General features: G+C 38.5%; 2 protein-coding genes across 23 annotated transcripts in view; one reads left to right on the forward strand and one right to left on the reverse strand.

The window, feature by feature from the left end:
• ENTPD5 (ectonucleoside triphosphate diphosphohydrolase 5 (inactive)) overlaps positions 1-6882 on the reverse strand; it is a 35635-nt gene extending 28753 nt beyond the window's left edge. For 3 of the 20 annotated variants that reach the window (XM_081122217.1, XM_081122198.1, XM_081122216.1), the window contains exons 1-2: positions 6781-6866; positions 4853-4935 (exon numbers count right to left, since the gene is read on the reverse strand). In XM_081122217.1, coding sequence (XP_080978343.1) covers positions 4853-4882 — 30 coding nt within the window. In that variant the 5' untranslated portion in view covers positions 4883-4935; positions 6781-6866. Of the gene's footprint in view, positions 1-4852; positions 4936-6016 lie in introns of all 20 variants that reach the window. The other 17 variants (XM_081122207.1, XM_081122218.1, XM_081122208.1 and 14 more) reach the window with 15 other exon arrangements.
• An 85-nt stretch (positions 6883-6967) lies between these two features.
• BBOF1 (basal body orientation factor 1) overlaps positions 6968-17775 on the forward strand; it is a 30373-nt gene continuing 19565 nt past the window's right edge. For 2 of the 3 annotated variants that reach the window (XM_081122450.1, XM_081122451.1), the window contains exons 1-3: positions 8977-9199; positions 12462-12527; positions 14214-14357. In XM_081122450.1, the coding sequence (XP_080978576.1) occupies positions 9065-9199; positions 12462-12527; positions 14214-14357 (345 nt within the window). In that variant the 5' untranslated portion in view covers positions 8977-9064. Of the gene's footprint in view, positions 7110-8970; positions 9200-12461; positions 12528-14213; positions 14358-17775 lie in introns of those variants that run through there. The other variant, XM_081122452.1, reaches the window with a different exon arrangement.

The following is a 17775-nucleotide window of genomic DNA, read 5'->3' on the forward strand; positions in this document are numbered from 1 at the left end:
CACATACAAAAAGCAACCAATGAATGCATAAATCAGCTGAAAAACAAAACTGATGTATCTCTCTCTCTCTAAAATCAATCAATAAAAAAATTTTCAATCAACTTTTATCAGATCATTGCCAAGGAGCTATACTGAGACCTGTGAGCACAGAAACTACAAGATGAAAGACTGAACAGGAAGAAGAATTTTCCAGTATGAGCTGCCTCATGCTGGTGGGGAGAGGAAGATTCTTACCTCAAGAGCTCAGCCCAAATCTGAAGGCTGGTTGATATCTTTTAGGTTCCTCCAACCCTAAAATCAAATACTCTAACTCCCAATAAAGGAATCAGAGTTGATGTAGTTACCAACAAATATAATAAAATTCTTTCCTATACACAGATCACTTATTTCTGTACTTTATCACATTTTAATCAAAACATCCTTAGACAAGTGTCAAAAAGGCCCATTCTGTACAATGAAACAATTTGGATGGTATAGCAAAATGAGATCAGATAGTGCATCACTTTATTCTTCATTGTTTCAGGTTTGACTTAGCTATAATAATCACGGCATGGGGAAAGAAAGCTGTTGCTGTCGCTGCCTCTTGTTTGTCAGAAGTCACAGGGCCTTTCATTAAAAGTGAAAGTCCTTTAGATTAAGAAAATGCTAGCAACCAGGAGAGGGTTAAAAGTGTCCCAATGAGCAAATATAATGAAAATCTAAGGTGATAAACTATCCCTGCCTCCAAACCCATTGTGGGAGGCACTTATTGCAGAAGACTAACTGCAAGGATTAATGTCATTTGTCACTGTTTATACTGGAGTTTGTGGGAAGAGAAGTAAAAACATGTTTTCCCTTTCTTGTTATCAACTGAAAAGTAGCTACTACTTCAAACATGTTAAATTGAAAGTGAAAAATATGAGAAAGACTGAAATATTACAATGATACCTCATGTATATAAAGCAAGGAATTGGGGTTCCATATAAGTACAATTTCTCAAATATGTTTTTAAGATGCTTCCCCTCTAAATACCATAACATTTTTATTTTAACAGTGTTTGGTAAAAATGTTTCTGAAGTGACATTTTATTTATGGTTTAGGGTTGTGACTATGATCATTAGTTATATTTTTCTGTAAACTTGGTGCCTCCAGAAGCTACAGGTCAATAGGACTGTTTGCCCTTCTGCCACTAAATGGTCCCATTACTATGTTTTTTGAGCCAATTTTCCTTGACATCAAGCTATCTATCATCACTGATCAGTGTTGTTATGTGCCTGACTCCTTCAATAAGCTTTCACCATCTAATTTTTAAAAATCTTTTGTGGGATATGAGAGAGCCGTATTTATTAGACTTTAATGTTAACTTATGCAAATAAGGATCTCTTCAAGAGAATAAGGGTTGTGAACTTTGACAGTTCTTTTAGTGGCTCACAGATCCCTTTTCATTATTATGAGCTCTCAGCTTGGAATAAAAAACCATAATTTGCAGAAACCTGACCTATAGAGAAGTGAGGTATTACTTTATATTGGTGACTTTACCAATTTTTCCTTTTCCTTCTGGGCTTTCCCCTTTATGTCTTTCAACTAATATGTCACTTTTTTCAACCTGTTGAAAATAAACATGGACACTCACAAGAGCAAAGTTCTCTCTTATCTCTCTTGTCAGTATGCCTATTTTTGACGCAGTTGTCTCTTTCTATATTTGTTTTGAATCTCTGGTTCAGGCTTTGGAAACTAGATCACCATGCTCCTCTCGTGACTTGTAGCCTAGTACTCCTGGGCTCCTCCTCTTTCACACTTCCTTCTTATTCAAACTACAACTGCAGTCACTCTTGTAAAATCACCTGTTTGTACAATCAGCAAAAACAAAAGGAAGAAGTCAGACTCTAAAAGCTAGTGTCGATTTCTGTGTACGTATGGGGCGGGGGGAAGGATTAAGGAGCTAATCCATAAACAAGTCTGTTCATGCACTTTGTGTGCGGTCTTTTTTTGACTATGAAGAGTTCAAATACCAGCTGTGTTCTTCGAGTGTGTTCGAGACCAGCCGCTTACCATTATGAGCATGTGGTTAAAAGGGACCAAGCCAGTCTCAGTCCTAGGTACATATCCACAAGAATCAAAAACAGGGATTCAAATAGGTATTTCTATGCCAATGTTCACTGCAGCGTTGTTCACAACAGCCAGAAGTTAAAACAAACCAAGTGCCCATCACAAACAAAATGATACATACACAAAATGATATACACATATATACAATGGAATATTATTTAGCTATAAAAAGGAATGAAGTTCTGACACATGCTATAACATGGACCTTGAAAATGTTATGCTAAGTGAAAGAAGCCAGACACAAAAAGACAAATATTATATGATTTCACTTATATGAAATAACAAATAGGCAAATTCATTTGAGGTCACCAAGGGTTGGGGGGAGGGAAGAATAAAAGCTATTACTTAACAGGTCCGGAGTTTCTGTTTGGGGTGATGAAAAAGTTTTGGAAATAGACAGTAATTATGGTTGTGCAACATGTGAATGTAATTCATACTACTGAATTACACACTTAGAATGGTTAAAATGTCAATTTTTGTTATATTTTACTGCAGTAAAAAAAAAAAATTAAGAAAAAAGGGAACCAAGCACTTCAAACATATAATCATAAGCGGAAAAACGGTGGTTACTATTTCAAAAGAGTAACAGTTACAACAACACTCCAACCCTGGGCTACCTCCTCAGCACACAGCGAATTATGATTTAAATTCTGAAGGGTAGTGCTGATATTCAGAAAACTGGAGAGCACATGTCCCACCTAAATGGGTAGTTGCTTGCTATTTCCACAAACTGCTGCCACGATGAAATATAGGCACAGTATCACCAAGTCTTATTTTTTAACATAAGATGAAAGCACAGATTTGTATATAGAATCTACTTTTAAATAGTGACAATTTCATTTAGTTATTGAAAACAACTAGCTCCATTTAAGTAAAAAACAACTCCCCCCAAATCACTGTACAGGCCAAACAAAACACATCTATGGGCCAAATCCAGTTCTCAGGTTACAAGTTGGTGACTCTGCTCTGTAGGATAAAAGATAAACTCCTGGCCTAATATTCTAAGTCCTTCACTGTGAATTCCAAAGCTACCTTACCAAAGTTTTTTGCCCAATATTTCACATAAAAACCCTCTGCTCTTGGTACAGCGGTTCTCAAACTTCAGCATGCATCAGAACTACCTAAAGGGCTTGTAAGACATAGGTTGCTGAGCCTCACTACCAGCATTTACACTTCAGTAGGTCTCAAGTGAGGCCTGAGAAGTTGCATTTCTAACAAGTTCTCAAGTGATGCTAGTGTGACTGGTCTGTGGACCACACTTTGGGAACCACTACTCTAGTTAAATTACTCCTAGTCTCAAGCACACACTGAAGTTTACTCGCACTGTTCTACCTTCCCAGAAAGCCTTCTCTTTTCCTTTCAATCCATCTCCTCCTGTAAACTTTGACTATAACAATCTTTCTTGCCTCCAAATTCCTATAGCACTTAGGGTCCACCCCATCTCCCCTTTATCTATCACTGCATAGTGTTTTTTACTGTTAACTGTGTATAGGTGTCAATAAGGTTGTGTATTCTCAGAGATCAATATCCAGGTCAGCACCTTATATACCTGACTATAAGCCACTTAAAAGCATGGGTCTTGTCCTGTCCCCCACTGTACTCCTCAAGCTATAAGAGAGCCTGGTATACAGTTGGTATACAGTAGGTACACTACATATTTCTTCAATGAATGAACATTTGACAGATCCATGAAATGAAAGTGCAGACAAGTGGGCCTTAATTTTGGGTATATAATTTTTCTTAGAGAACTGACTTTTAGTCCTGCTTGTAATGGCTTGGTCAGGATAGACAGCTAATGAAAACTGGATATTCTGCAAATAAATTGCCAATAGGTAACAATAATGTGTAGCAACATATCTTGTATATAAATAAAAAAGTGAATGCTTTAAAAACTAATTTAAAAAAAATTTAAGAATAAATCCTTGATCTCCAGGATTTCTTACCCCTGCAGGGACGTAAACTGATTACATCACAAGATAATATCTATTTAACAGAATTCTGTATTTGTACCATATGCAATTTAAAAAAGCAGGATGAAGCCTGGCCAGCATGACTCAGCAGTTGAGCATTAACCTATGATCCAGGAAATCGAGGTTCGATTCCAGGTCAGGGCACATGCCCGGGTTGCAGGCGTGATTCCTAGTAGGGGGAGTGCAGGAGGCAGCCAATCAATGATTCTCTCATCATTGATGTTTCTCTCTCTCTCTCTCCCTCCCTCTCTCTTCCTCTTTCAATGAAGACATAATAAAAAATATATTAAAAACAAAAAAAGGTAGGATGAAAATAATTCTCCATGATATTCTGAAATATTTATCAGTCCCTTCAGATATAGTTTGGATGATAATATATTTATCCAGGATTCCAAAGGCTGTGTGAAACAAAATCAAAAGCTAGTTATTCACCTAGTCTCTTCCAGGTATAGAGTAGCATCTACTATCAAGTTATTTCAATGAAGGTTTATGAGTAGACACTTGGTCTCCAAACTAAACCAGAATAAAGCCACAGAGGACTTTACAGAGTAAATCCAATTTTGGAACTACAGAAATAAAAAATCAGAAATACTATATATTTTGATAAATAGTCCTAAGTTCTTATTTGGCTTTTGGAACAACTCCACACTTGATAGTATTACAATCAATGGAATAAGAGAGAGTTAACATCTTTTGGCAAAGACAGAGAATCCAATTAAGAAACAAAACAAAACCCAGGAGCATATGAAGTACATTTACAGTTGTAAGATAAAAGATCTGGATACTTGCCCTACCTTCCGGGACCATAATGATCTTATTTGCATGAGGATTCAGCCAAGACACTCCACATTTCTATGTTGACCAGGAACTATTCAAACTGGGCAAAAAAGAATTACAAAGCAAGTCAACAAAACACTAAGTGGCTTACTCCAAGTTTTAAAATCATTAGCATTCTAAACAGTCAAACAGCAAATTTATTCAGCAAAATAACCATGAAACTTCAAAATAAAACTATCTACCAGAAATTATAGAAGGAAATGCTACCAGATGAATTGCTAAACTGCAACTTCCTACTCTACTATTTGTACCATCAGATACATCTTACTAACAGGAAGACTGAATAATAACATCCAATTCTTTGGCAGAGAATGTGGAGGTTCAGAAGACTATATTCTAGAACCACCTCTACTACACTATGAATCTGGGCATTTATCTTAGTCATATTCATATCTCAACAGTTCTAACTACAAAATCAAACTTATAGTCAATAAAAACATGCTGCATAATAAAATAACTATAAAGTACATACTATAAAGTAGAAGTATAAAGTACTGTGCTCATATTAAGAAATAATCTTGTTACAGTCTAATTTTCATGTTTATAAATGAATCTGTAAACTTATGTATAAAAGACATAAGTTTTAATTTCATATTATACAGTTGCCAATTTTTGGAATGTGTTCTATCCTCTCTTTTCTGCAAGTTATTAATAGGATGCACTTTCAGAATCTTAGACATAAAAAATTAATCATAACTTTATAGATTCCATATCAGGGGAAACCGCTTCAATGTATGTTGATTCCACCCACTGGAGTGTGACATACAAGAGAGGAAAATGCACCAAAAATAGAGTAAGCTACGCCGTGCTAGCAGATGATATGTCTAAAAAATATTCAGTGCTCATTAAGAAATGAGCATGTTCCCTCTAACCACACAATTCAGAAACTAAATGAAAAAGGGGGGACAGGAAAGAGCATCAGAGGTCAAAGGCCTCTGGAAAGGGTGTAGGTAATTACGTTTTCCCCAGGGAAATAGAGACGGAAGATGCACAATGAAGTTTTATAAGAAATTTTAAATTGTTTGAAATGGAGGATGTCGCACAGCTGAGCTTCAATCACAAGTTTCCTAACTATTGTCTTGGCACCTAGAATTCCCCACCTGCCTTAATGGCTCACTCACTCTAACTGAATGAAGGCTCATCACAGAGCTCCTCCTCTGAAAAAGAACAACTTTCGAGTACTCCGTTTCATAGGTGTGCTCAGCGGGGAAAAAACCCAAGAGCTTCCGACTTGACGCAGCTTACAGAAAAAGGGGCTGCGGGCGCAGGAGCTATTACTAGCAAATGGGACTCCGGGCCGGTTCTGGGCAGGCAGCGTTGGCCATACAGGACAGAATGGGGCCGAGGGCCTGACCCCAGGACTCCTCTCGAGCCCGCGGAGCCTGTCCCAGCCCAGGGGGCAGCACTCGTTTCCTCGCCCGGCTCCCGGCCCCGGCGCCCGTGCGCGCTGCCCCGCGGCGGCTGCCAGCCTCACCCCGACCACCGCCTCCTAAAAGTCCTCCACCGCCTCCCCAAAAACTATGTGGCCCGGCGAGTCCGCTACACGCGCCATCCCTCACAGAATTAGCAACAATTAGAAGCCTGAAGAGGAAGCAGGAAACCAAACGAGTCAGGGCAGGTTGGGGAGAGGCTGAGGCGAAGGGACGACAGTCAGGCGGCCGCGGCCACGCAGGCTAGGGGGTGAGGAAAGGGGAGGATGCGCCGCAGAGACGCGGACCGCTGCAAAACTGGAGGGGCCGCGGACCCGCAGAGTAGCAAGACTCCTGAGGCGAGGTCCTTCAGACCTCGCGCCGCCCGGGACGCCCGGCCCGCAGGACGTCGCGCCGTTGCCCGGGGTCAGCCCGCTCCCGGTCTCCCCGCCCAGCTCCGGAGCAGGGGCCAGTACCTCCGCCGCTCTCGCACTCTCACCCCGCGCGCCGGCCCGGCGGGGCTGCCCGCCGCCCTCGGAGCGATCTCCGCCCCGCCCTCGGCGCCCCGCCCTCGGACTGGGCGCAGCGCGGCGGCGTGGGAGTCACGTCAAGGCGCATGCGCTCTCTGGGCTCTCCCAACAACCGGAAAGTTACCAGCCGGGCGTTCTGGTTCCCTTAGAGACGGAATCCGACTTGGCCGGCGGGGGAGAAACCGCCGAGGCCGCCCGGCCCTTGGAGAAGCCAAGATGCCGTTGAAGAGCAAGGACAAAGGGAAAGGCAAGAGCAAAGACAAAGACAAGAAGAAGTAAGAGAACCCACCTTGGGGTCCTTCTCCTCCCGGGCCTCTCTCCCGGGATTCGGGCCTGGGGGCGGCCCGCCGCTGAGGTTGGCTAACTGACGCCCTCCCGCCTCCCCTTCCGGAGCCTCCTGGACTTTTCTCTCGCTCTCCTCGATTCTGAGGATAGTTCCCATTGTTCAGAAATTCCCCAAATGCATGCCCAACTTTACTGCTTCAGCTTACACAATAGGGTGAGATTTGGGACCCTGAAGTAATTTAGGCTCAGGCCCTACCTATGTGTAATGCATGAACGATGGAGGCAGATAAGTTCCCAGAGAATAGAAGTAACACAGGGCCGAATGAAATAGGTGCTAGTGGAGGAACAAAGAACTGAGAATGAGGAGGAAGAGTTCTGACACTAGAACTGAAGGTCTGGATAACATTTATTGGGATATTGGAGGTCCTCTAGTCTAGCGCTGTGCAGTAGGGGAGTCGCCAACCATGTGTGGCTAAATTAAAATGAAATAAAATTAAAAATTGAGATCCTCAATTACACTAGCCACATTCCATACGCTCAATAGGCACATTTGCTAGTGATAACTATATTGGACAGCCCAGATATAATAGAACATTTTCATCATTATAGAAATTTGTCTTGGACAGCAGTGCTCTAGAGGAGTAGTTCTTAACCCAGGGCGATTTTGCCTCCCAGGGGACATTTGGAAATAATCTGGAAACATTTTTGGTTGTCACATCTGGGAATGTGTAATGGCATCTAGTGAGTACAGACCAAGGATGCTGTTTAACATCCTGCAATGCGCAGGACAACCCCCTCACCCCCTACCCCAAAGAATCATTTAATTCAGAATGTCAGCAATGCCAGGGTTGGGAAACCCTGCTCAAGACTATATATAATTTTCTCTAGAATAGGCACTAAGCATTATTCACCATATCTCTAGCACCTAACAGAGATGCTGGCACATAGCAGATGCTTAATATTTGTTCAATAAACAAATTAAGGTGTCTGCCTGTGTATGCTTCAACTTAGATGCTTATTCCACAAGAAATGTGCTCTGGATTCTTTCTTGATCCTAGTCTGAGAGATCTCTACTATGTGGTTGAGATGATCTTGAACATCTAAAGGATCTCTGGATGATTGAAGTAGTTCCTTGGGCCTTTTAGGGATTCCTTGTGGTTCAAAGGAAAGCATAAAGGATTTGAACAAATTGGGTAGTTGTTCAGATTTCCCCAAACTGTTCAGAATTAACTCTAGCACTCACCCTTTCCAGGCTTGGAGTTGCTGCTAGACTGCCACTAGCCTATTGGGTGACCCTGGTAGTTCCTAGACACATTGGAGTCCTACATGGTGTCCAGCAATACTATATATGGGACTGTAAGGGAATCCCCAAACATATAAAGTTTGTGAAGTAACTTGTTTAAGGGAGTAATAAATGTTCAGTACAGAAAGTTTAGGAAACATGGAAAGTCAAAGGAGAAAACAAGAATCACCTGTAATCCATCATCCAAAGATAACCACTACTATCATTTTAGGATATTCTTTTTATCTTTATAAAATGATAGTCCAATGTACATACTTATTTGTAGTTTTCCTCCATGTATTAATATAAGTATTCTTCTACAGTGTGATTTTTTTTACATAACTGCATAGTTAGTATAGCACTTTTAAAAAGTGCCAAGGGTTTATCACATTCCTAGAACTCACTAGCTAGCATATGTTTTCTTTTGATTTTGTGTTTTCTATTTTTGACCATGCATCCACAGTATACATATCATATGTACCAGGCAATACCAAACAAAACAATAGAGAGATGTAATACTACTATAGTAGAGAATAGTTATATGCTGTCAATGTCTTCTTCCCATGTAGGAAGATAATAAAAGTTGATGAAATTACAGTGGAAAGAGCCAAGGCCAATGCCTCCCTTTGGGAGTCCAGGCTGGAACTCACAGAACTCTCTAGGATGGAGTATCGTGATACTTCCCTGAGACTGGCAAAAACAAATGCGGAATTAAAGAAACAGCAGTATAAAATGGAGAAAGACACAATGTCTGTATTAAGCTACCTGAAGAAGCAGGATCAGGAGAAAGATAATATGGTAGGTAGGTAGAAACCCTCCTGAGCCTCAGTAACTACCTCTGTGTTATACTTGTGTGGTTATATATTTCAAGGATTTAATTCCTTGAAATCTTATCACATAATTAAGACATTTCAGTTGACTTTAACTCTCTTTAAAGCAGGATGCTATTTCAGAATGGCTTTACTGTCATAACCAGATCTTTCTTATTTTCAGTTCTTGTGCCATGTTTTCTTGTCTGAACAGATTGATGATCATAAGGGAACATTATGATCCATTTTGTTTTAAGGACAAGAGCATGTATGATCTATATATTTTTTTATATTGATAAATACTTAGTTTTAATGATTTGTAAAGCAATCACTGATAATCTATGATGACATGATGAACCCAGCAAGTTGAATCTTGAATTTCTTTTATTACACCTTATTTAAGTGTTGAAAGCTATTGTTTTAGATCTGGAAGAAAAAGGGATAGGAACCAACATTTTTGAGCCCCTATTTTATGCCAGGCATTATACTAAGTACTTTACCTCTTTTATCTCATTTAGTCCTTTTAATAACCCCATGTAGCTACAATATTGTCATTCCCATTTTATGGATGAAGAAATTGACTCTCAGAAGGACAACTTGCCCCAAATCACTCGGCTAGTGGGTGTTTAAAATGGAATTTAGGTGGAACTCCAAATTCTTCTCTTTTCCATCTGCCTCTATGAGTCCCATGGAAACCCAAGTAAATTTCCACTCTACTGTGTGCATCATTCCCATTGTTTGTGGATGCATAATACATAAACAATAAAAGTACAAAAAACGCCCAGTCTGCGTGGCTCAGCAGTTGAGCATCGAGGTTCGATTCCTGTCAGGGCACATGCCCAGGCTTTGGGCTCAATCCCCAGCAGGGGGCATGCAGGAGGCAGCCGATTAATGATTCTTTCTCATCACTGATGTTTCTCTCTCTCTCTCCCTCTCCCTTCCTCTCTCTGAAATCACTAAAAACATATATTTTTTTAAAAGTACAAAAACCTACATGGGAATGATGTAGAAACTTTTCCAGAGTAAAAGAGACTAAGATACATGACAACCAAATGTAATGCATACTCAAGGGTTATATCCTGGACTGGAAAAAGAAAGGACATTAATGGGACAAGTGGTGATAAAATTTGAATATGGACTATAGATTATATCAATGTTAAATTTCCCAGTTTTGATAATTGTACTATACTTCATAAAAAGTATCTCCTTTTTCTTAGGAAATACATAATCATTTTGGGGTAAAGGATCATCATGTCTAACTTACTCTCACATGGTCCAGAAAAAACAATGTAAAAAAACTTATCATCTGTATATCTATACCTATATAATTATATATTTAGATAGCTCTATCTATATATACATAGAGAGGGAACGTAAATGTGGCAAAATTGGGTGACCAGTGTATGAGAACTCTTTGTACTCTTCTTGAAACTTTTCTTCTAAAAAGTTACCCAGATATGTTATGCTAAGTGAAATAAGTCAGACAGAGAAAGATAAATACCATATGATTTCACTTACATGTGGGATCTGAAGAGCAAAATAAGCAAAATAGAAACAAACTCATAAATACAGAGAACAGACTGATGTTTGCCAGAGGAGAGGAATTTGGGGGACTGAATGAAAAGGGTGAAGGGATTAAGAAGTACAGATTGGTAGTCACAAAATGGTCCCAGGAATGTAAAGTACAGCATAGGGAATATAGTTAATAATATTGTCCAGTGCTAGGTGGTTATTTGAAATATCTAGGGGACCACTTTGTAAAGTATATGATTGTCTAACCACTATGCTATACACCTGAAACTAATACAAAATAATATTAGATGTCAAGTGTAATTGAAAAATGAAATTAAAAAAAAGAAAAAAAAGTTACCCAGATAAGAGAAATGCCTATCAAAACAACAATGAGTTATCACATCCTACCCATGGCTACTTTCAGAAAAACAGAAAATAACAAGTGTTGTCAAGGTTGCAGAAAAATTGGAACCCTCGTGCACTGTTTGTGGGAATGTACATTGGTGCAGTTACTATAGAAAGCAGTATGGAGGTTCCTCAAAAAATTAAAAATAGAATTCCAGATGAGCCTGGCTGGTGTAGTTCAGTGGTTGTCAACCCATGCACCGAGAGGTCATCGGTTCAATTCCTGGTCAGGGCACCTGCCTGGGTTGTAGGTTCAATCCCCAGTAGGGGGTGTGCAGGAAGCAGCTGATTGATGTTTTTCTCTCATCGGTGTTTCTATCTCTCTCTCCCTCTTACTTTCTCTCTCTCTAAAATCAATAAAACACATATTTTTTAAAAAAAAGAATTACCAGCTGACCCAGCAATCTCACTCTTGGGTATATTTCCAAGAGAATTTAAAGCAGGATTTTGGAGACATACTTGCATACCCATGTTTGTTGAAACATTATTCATTTAGCCAAGAGGTGGAAGCAACCCAAATGTCCATTGATGGGATAAATAAAGAAAAAAGGGTACATACATACAGTGGAATATTACTATACAGCCTTTAAAAAGAAGGAAATCCTGTGACATGCTACATACAACATGGATGAACCTCAAGGACATTATGCTCAGTGAAATAAGCCAGTCATGAAAGGATAAATATTGTGTGATTCCACTCATATCAAGTATCTAAAGTAGTCAAAATCCAGAAATAGAAAGTTGAAAGGTGGTTGCCAAGAGCTGCGGGTGAGGGAGGAGAAGGAATTAGTGTTTCATGAGTATAGAGTTTCAGTTTTGCAAAATGAAAAAGTTGTCTGATCTACAACAATGTGAATATAGTTAACACTTCCTGACTGTACATTTAAAAATGGTTAACATGGGCAATTTAATGTTGTGTTCTTTTTTTTTTAACATGCTTTTATTGATGAAAAAGAGAGAAACATCGATTTGCTATTCCACTTATTTATGCATTCATTGGTTGATTTTGTATGTGTCCTTACAGGGGATCGAACCTGAAAGCTTGGCATATTGGGACAACGCTTAACCAACTGAGCTATCCAGCCAGGGCTAAATGTTGTGTTTTTTACCACCATTTTTAAAAAAAGTTACTCCGGTAATTCTGATGATAGCCAGGTTTTAGAAACTAACAATAGCAGGTTAAGGGTATGAACTATGTCCCCTCTTCTCCTCTTCCCACCTCACTCAACCTCTCCAAACCTACTGGTTTGAATACGTGAAAACAAGGCTACCTAATAAAGGCAGGACACAGCAATTTCTTTACCTTCCGAACTCTGTATTTTCATCTTCTACAGATTGAAAACCTGAAACAACAATTGAATGAAACAAAGGAAAAAGCCCAAGAGGAGAAGGAAAAATTGGTAAGTATCTGCGTAGATCAATACTTCACTTACTGGGTGGTCGGATTTCTGGCAAGGTCATATTTAAGATGTAATGAGCAGGCCTGGCTGGGAGTGGCTCAGCGGTTGAGCATCAACCTAGGATCCAGGAGATCACAGTTCAATTCCCGGTCAGGCCACATGCCCAGGTTGTGGGCTCAATCCCCAGTTAGGGGTGTGCAGGAGGCAGCCGATCAATGACTCTCTCACCACTGATGTTTCTCTCTCTCTCTCCCTCTCCCTTCTTCTCTCTGAAATCAATAAAGATATATATTTTAAAAAAAAAAAGATGTAATGAGCATAAATAAGTCAGTCCTCTGAGCCGCTCATCAACCTTAAAGCTCACACACCTGTTATACAGAAGCTCAAAAAATAACACAAAAATATGTTATTGTAGAAAACCATCTGGTATTAGAAAACCGTCTGCTTACTGATCTTGAGTTTGACATTCTTTCTCGGGCTTTTCAGTGGACCAAATTAGGAAATATATATATATATTTTTAAGATTAAAATATATCATGAAATATAAGCCCATACTAATATTTTCTATTGAGATGCAGAATTAAAGGGTTTTTACTTAACATTATCTGTGTGTCCTTCCTCCCTCACCCAAAATCCTGGTTCTTAATGATACCAGTATAATTGTGTAGTTGCTTTAAACCTCAATACATCAACAGTCACAGAATACTAATACCAGTAATACCACCAACATAGATTAGTGGACACAGTTTAAGATCTTCTAGAGCCCTTTACCGCTTAGGATATATACCAGTAGGGATTTACTATCAAATTACAAGGTTTAAAACCATTTAAAATAATTCCTTTCTGTGAGGTTATGCCACCAACTAAACAATACATTTTGTTTTTGATTTTTAGGAGTTGCTTTAGAAAAATTTAATTGTGCATATAAAAGTATGTGATTATATAAATATATATAATTATGTAAAATATTTATGGAGTTCCAAAGTCAAATCTAACATGGCATATCTGAGAAATCTAACTTCTGTCCAGTGTTCACACTACACTGGAGTATATTGTGAAAACAGATTTCTTTGTCAACATGATAGGTGAGAAATGGTGTTTCTGTGTATTTAATTTGCATTTCTCTTATCGGCTAGGTTGAGCACTTTTCATATGTTTGAGGCTCATTTGCATTACTTTAGATATTTCTGGGTTTTTTTTTCTGTTGCCCTTTTTCTTCCCCTTCCTCTTTTCTGTCCTTTCTCTCTCCCAAACGTCCCCCTTTTTTCCTCCTCTTCTTCCTTTCTCCTCCTGCTCTCTCTTCTCCCTTCCTTCTCCTTCCTCCCACCTTCTCCTTCTTTCTTTATTAGAGAGATATTAGCCCTCCCTTTGTGTCTTAGTTTACTAATTTTAATTTAGGGTCAGGGATATTATTTCTCTTTCTTACAGATGAAAATTTTTTTAGCCTTATCATGCCTCTTGTTAATAAATGTCTGTGTTTTCTATACAAGATCAGCTCATTCTAGAATTTTTCTTATTCAAGGCACTTAGTATCTTTTAACAAAAATCAAAACTTTAAGGCAACATTTCTTCAAAGAAGATAGCCAAATGGCTTAAGGCTTCAAATGGAACATGACTCTGTGGGACTTCTGGTTTTTTACCTAACTCATTTACCTGTGTTTTTGTTTGTTTTGTTTTTGCATACAGGAACAAAAGTATACTGTGCAAATAAATGAGCTGGAAGGAAAGTTTCATCAGAAAGCCAAGGAAATTGGCATGATTCATATAGAGCTTAAAACAATAAAACAGTTCCAGAAGAGAAAAGTCCAAGTGGAGAAAGAATTAGAGGATGTAAGTCTCTTTCTTTTTAAAAAAGAAGGTTAGAATTAACTACTACATTTGCAAAAGCCTTCACTGACATTTACTCTGGTGAAATGGTAAAGGACTCCCTTTGACATTTTAGAGATTTTTTTTACTGTAAAAGCGTAAGACATATCAGTTTAGGGCTGGATGCAAAAGATCTTGATGGTTAGACTTTTCTTTTTCTAAGTGTTGATTTCTTTGTAAATTTTCCAAATCTTAGCCAGCATATCCTCCCACATTTATCAGCAGCCAAACTTTTGGAGTGACTTCAATAAGAAACAAACCACAGTTCTCTGAAAACAATAGGGCAAAGTAGCAAAGTCCTAAAGGAAAATATGTTAAGACTGATGAATGATAATTTTAGAAAAATGTAGAAGGCTCTCTGGGTAGGTGTGTGTGGGAGGAGGAAAACTGAGTACTTTTAGGAAGTTTCTCTGATCTTGCTATGTTCTTTCTCTCACTTTCTATTCCCTCAGCTTGGAATATAGTTTTATTGCATTGATCATAATGCAACAAATATCACAGATGAGTGCCAGGCACAAGTAGCTAAAGTCAGCTTTGTGACTCTGGGCAAATTACTTAACCTATCTATACCTTGGTTTCCGCATCTGTAAAATGAGGATAATAAGAGTCTTGTAGAATTGTTGTAAGGATTAAGCGACTTGATATATGTAAAGTGCTTTAAATACTGTATATGATATAGTGAGAATTATATTAATAGTGGTGTGTAGCTCTCTGGGGGGGGGGAGTCCTGATTTATAGCATTAGCTGATTTCCTTAGAAATAAATACTTTTTTTAAAAAATTTATTTTTATTGATTTCAGAGAGAGAAAGGGAGAGGGAGAAACATAAACATCAATGATGAGAATCATTGATTGGCTGCCTCCTGCGTGCCTCCCACTGGGGATCGAGGCCGCAACCCAGGCATGTGCCCTGACCGGAATCGAACCCCAACCCCCTGGATCATAGGTTGATGCTCAACCACCGAGCCACACCGGCCGGGCAGAAGTAAATACTTTTATTATGGCCAATTTTAAGCTTCAATGTACCAATGCTTTAACAACCTGCTAGCAAAATTTCTCGTATAAGCTGGCTGTAACACACCACTGAGTATACATGAATACTGCTGCTAATATTAGTAGTTGTAATAATAGAAGTCCTGTTGCCACCAAAGATAACCATGAAGCATTTAGTATAGGGGTTAAAAGCTGGTGTTCTGAAGTCAGACTGCCAGAGTATAAATACTGTCTACATTACCTGGGTATCTTGTTAAATTTCCTCACCTGTAACATGGAGATAAGAAAACAGTACCAACTTCAAAGGGTCATTGTGAAGAATAAATGAAATAATGTTTTACATGCTTAGCACTGTGTGATAAATATTATCTGTTGCTTATCCCGCTGCTGTTATTACTCCTGCTAAAATTATGATTATTATAATCAATATTATTTAAGGCCCTTCCTCTATCTCTTTTAGTGCTTCTCACTCTCAGTTACGGTGTATCCCCCAAGCATGCTATATCTCTCAAGCTCTCTTTTGCCTACCCAGGGCCCTACTTAGCAAGAACAAACTGTGATGGGAAACCAAAGTTGTCTCCATCTTGCTTCTGTTTACCATTTAGCTAACTGCCAAATTGAAAGGGCATATGAGAAATGAATAAGGTAGATAAGATGTTGTAGTGGTTGACACCATGGACACCAGGTCCTGGCTCTGTATTGTGGCCTTGGATTGTCGGTTAACTTCTTTGCATCTTAGATTCCTCATTTGTAATATGTGGCTATCATATCACCTGTCTCCTCTTAGAGATGCTGTGTGGATTAAATAATTCAATGTACTTGGCACATTGGCTCCTATTGATCCCTATAAGAGTAGTCACATAGTAATTTATTGATGTTTTGATTATTGTTATGATTATATAGCTTTAAAAATTGTAATAGAGGACTCTTTGAAGCCTTATTTAAAGGAAAGAGTCAGTATATTTCAGGCAAGGTGGGGAGTGGGAAAACACTTTCTTAGATTGAAAGGAATGTGTTTTAACTTCTTATCATAATTGTGTAGTTATCCCAAAACCTTCCCATGAGGTTGACTTTGTTCATGAACTTGATTACTTGTTGCTTTATATCTGTTGTTATAATTGTTGTTTTAAAATTGTTCTCAATATGTATTGTTTTTTTGTAAACTGGTGATAAAATGAACAGGCAAAGTGCAGGGATTGTCACAGCTGAGATATGCAATGGGAGACAGTACAGAGATGTTCTACTGAGAAAAAATGCATGGAAAGTTTTAAAGCAGCACAGAACAGCAGTGAAGAGAAAGCTCAAACCTAAAAAAAAGAAAAAGAAAAAAGTTCTTGGTTTGAGGTAGGATTGTATTCATCTGAAGCTAATAAAATATTACAAAATTTTCAGTAAAATACTGGAAATGTTTCTAAGTGTTATAAAATAAAAGCTTATGTTTAAAAAAATAAAAATAAATTGTTCTCAATTTCCATAGCTCACCATTATACAAACTCCTTTGCAATATTTTCTGGGTAACTCTCCCCTTCTATGAATTTCAAGTTCTTTAAAGTCCTTAAAATAGCAGTTATATAACTGTCTTTAGTTATTTTATGCTTGTATTCTTTAATCTTTGTAAACTAAGGAGAATAAGAAAAGAGCCAAATCATCTACTTGTGTATGTACTTGTTACTGTTCACTAGTTCCTAGACTAGTATTTAATAATAAAAAACTTGCTAAATGAATGATATAAGGAACTGTGTAAAACAAAAACCTTTCATAGAATTCAAAGAATCTTAGAGTTCGAAGAAACTTTAGGGCCTACTGAAGCCATTATGCAGATGAGGAAAACTGAGACACAAAGTTGTTGAGTGACTTTCATGATAAGTTATAGAGCTGTTTGCAGCATCCCAGTGTCCTGAATTCCTGTCAAGTACCTCTAGTCTTGCTCCATTTCTTCACCTGCATTAGTTTCCTATTACAGCAGAACAAATTAACCCTCAAATCTAGTGGCTTAAAACAATAATAAACATTAAAAGCACAATTTCTATGGGTCAGGAATTCTGAAGCTGTTTAGCAGGGAAGTTCTGGCTCAGGGTCTCTTTTAGGGTTGCAGTCAACATACCAGCAAGGCCCTGGCTGGGTAGCTCAGTTGGTTAGAGCATTGTCCCCATACTTCAAGATTGTGGGTTTGATCCCCAGTCAGGGCACATACAAGAATGCATAAATAAATAGAGCAACAAATCAATGTTTCTCCCTCTTTCTCTCCCTCTCTCTCTCCCTTTTTTTGATCTAGCTGGAAATCACATAGCATGACTTCTATCATCAATTTTATTAGTTAAGAAGTGAATTCCTAAGTCTAGCCTACATTCTAAGAGTAGAGAATTAGGTTCCATCATTTGGAAGGACTG

Source organism: Miniopterus schreibersii (assembly GCF_964146895.1).
Source record: "Miniopterus schreibersii genome assembly, chromosome: 1".
In the NCBI taxonomy this organism is placed as follows: Eukaryota; Metazoa; Chordata; class Mammalia; order Chiroptera; family Miniopteridae; genus Miniopterus; species Miniopterus schreibersii.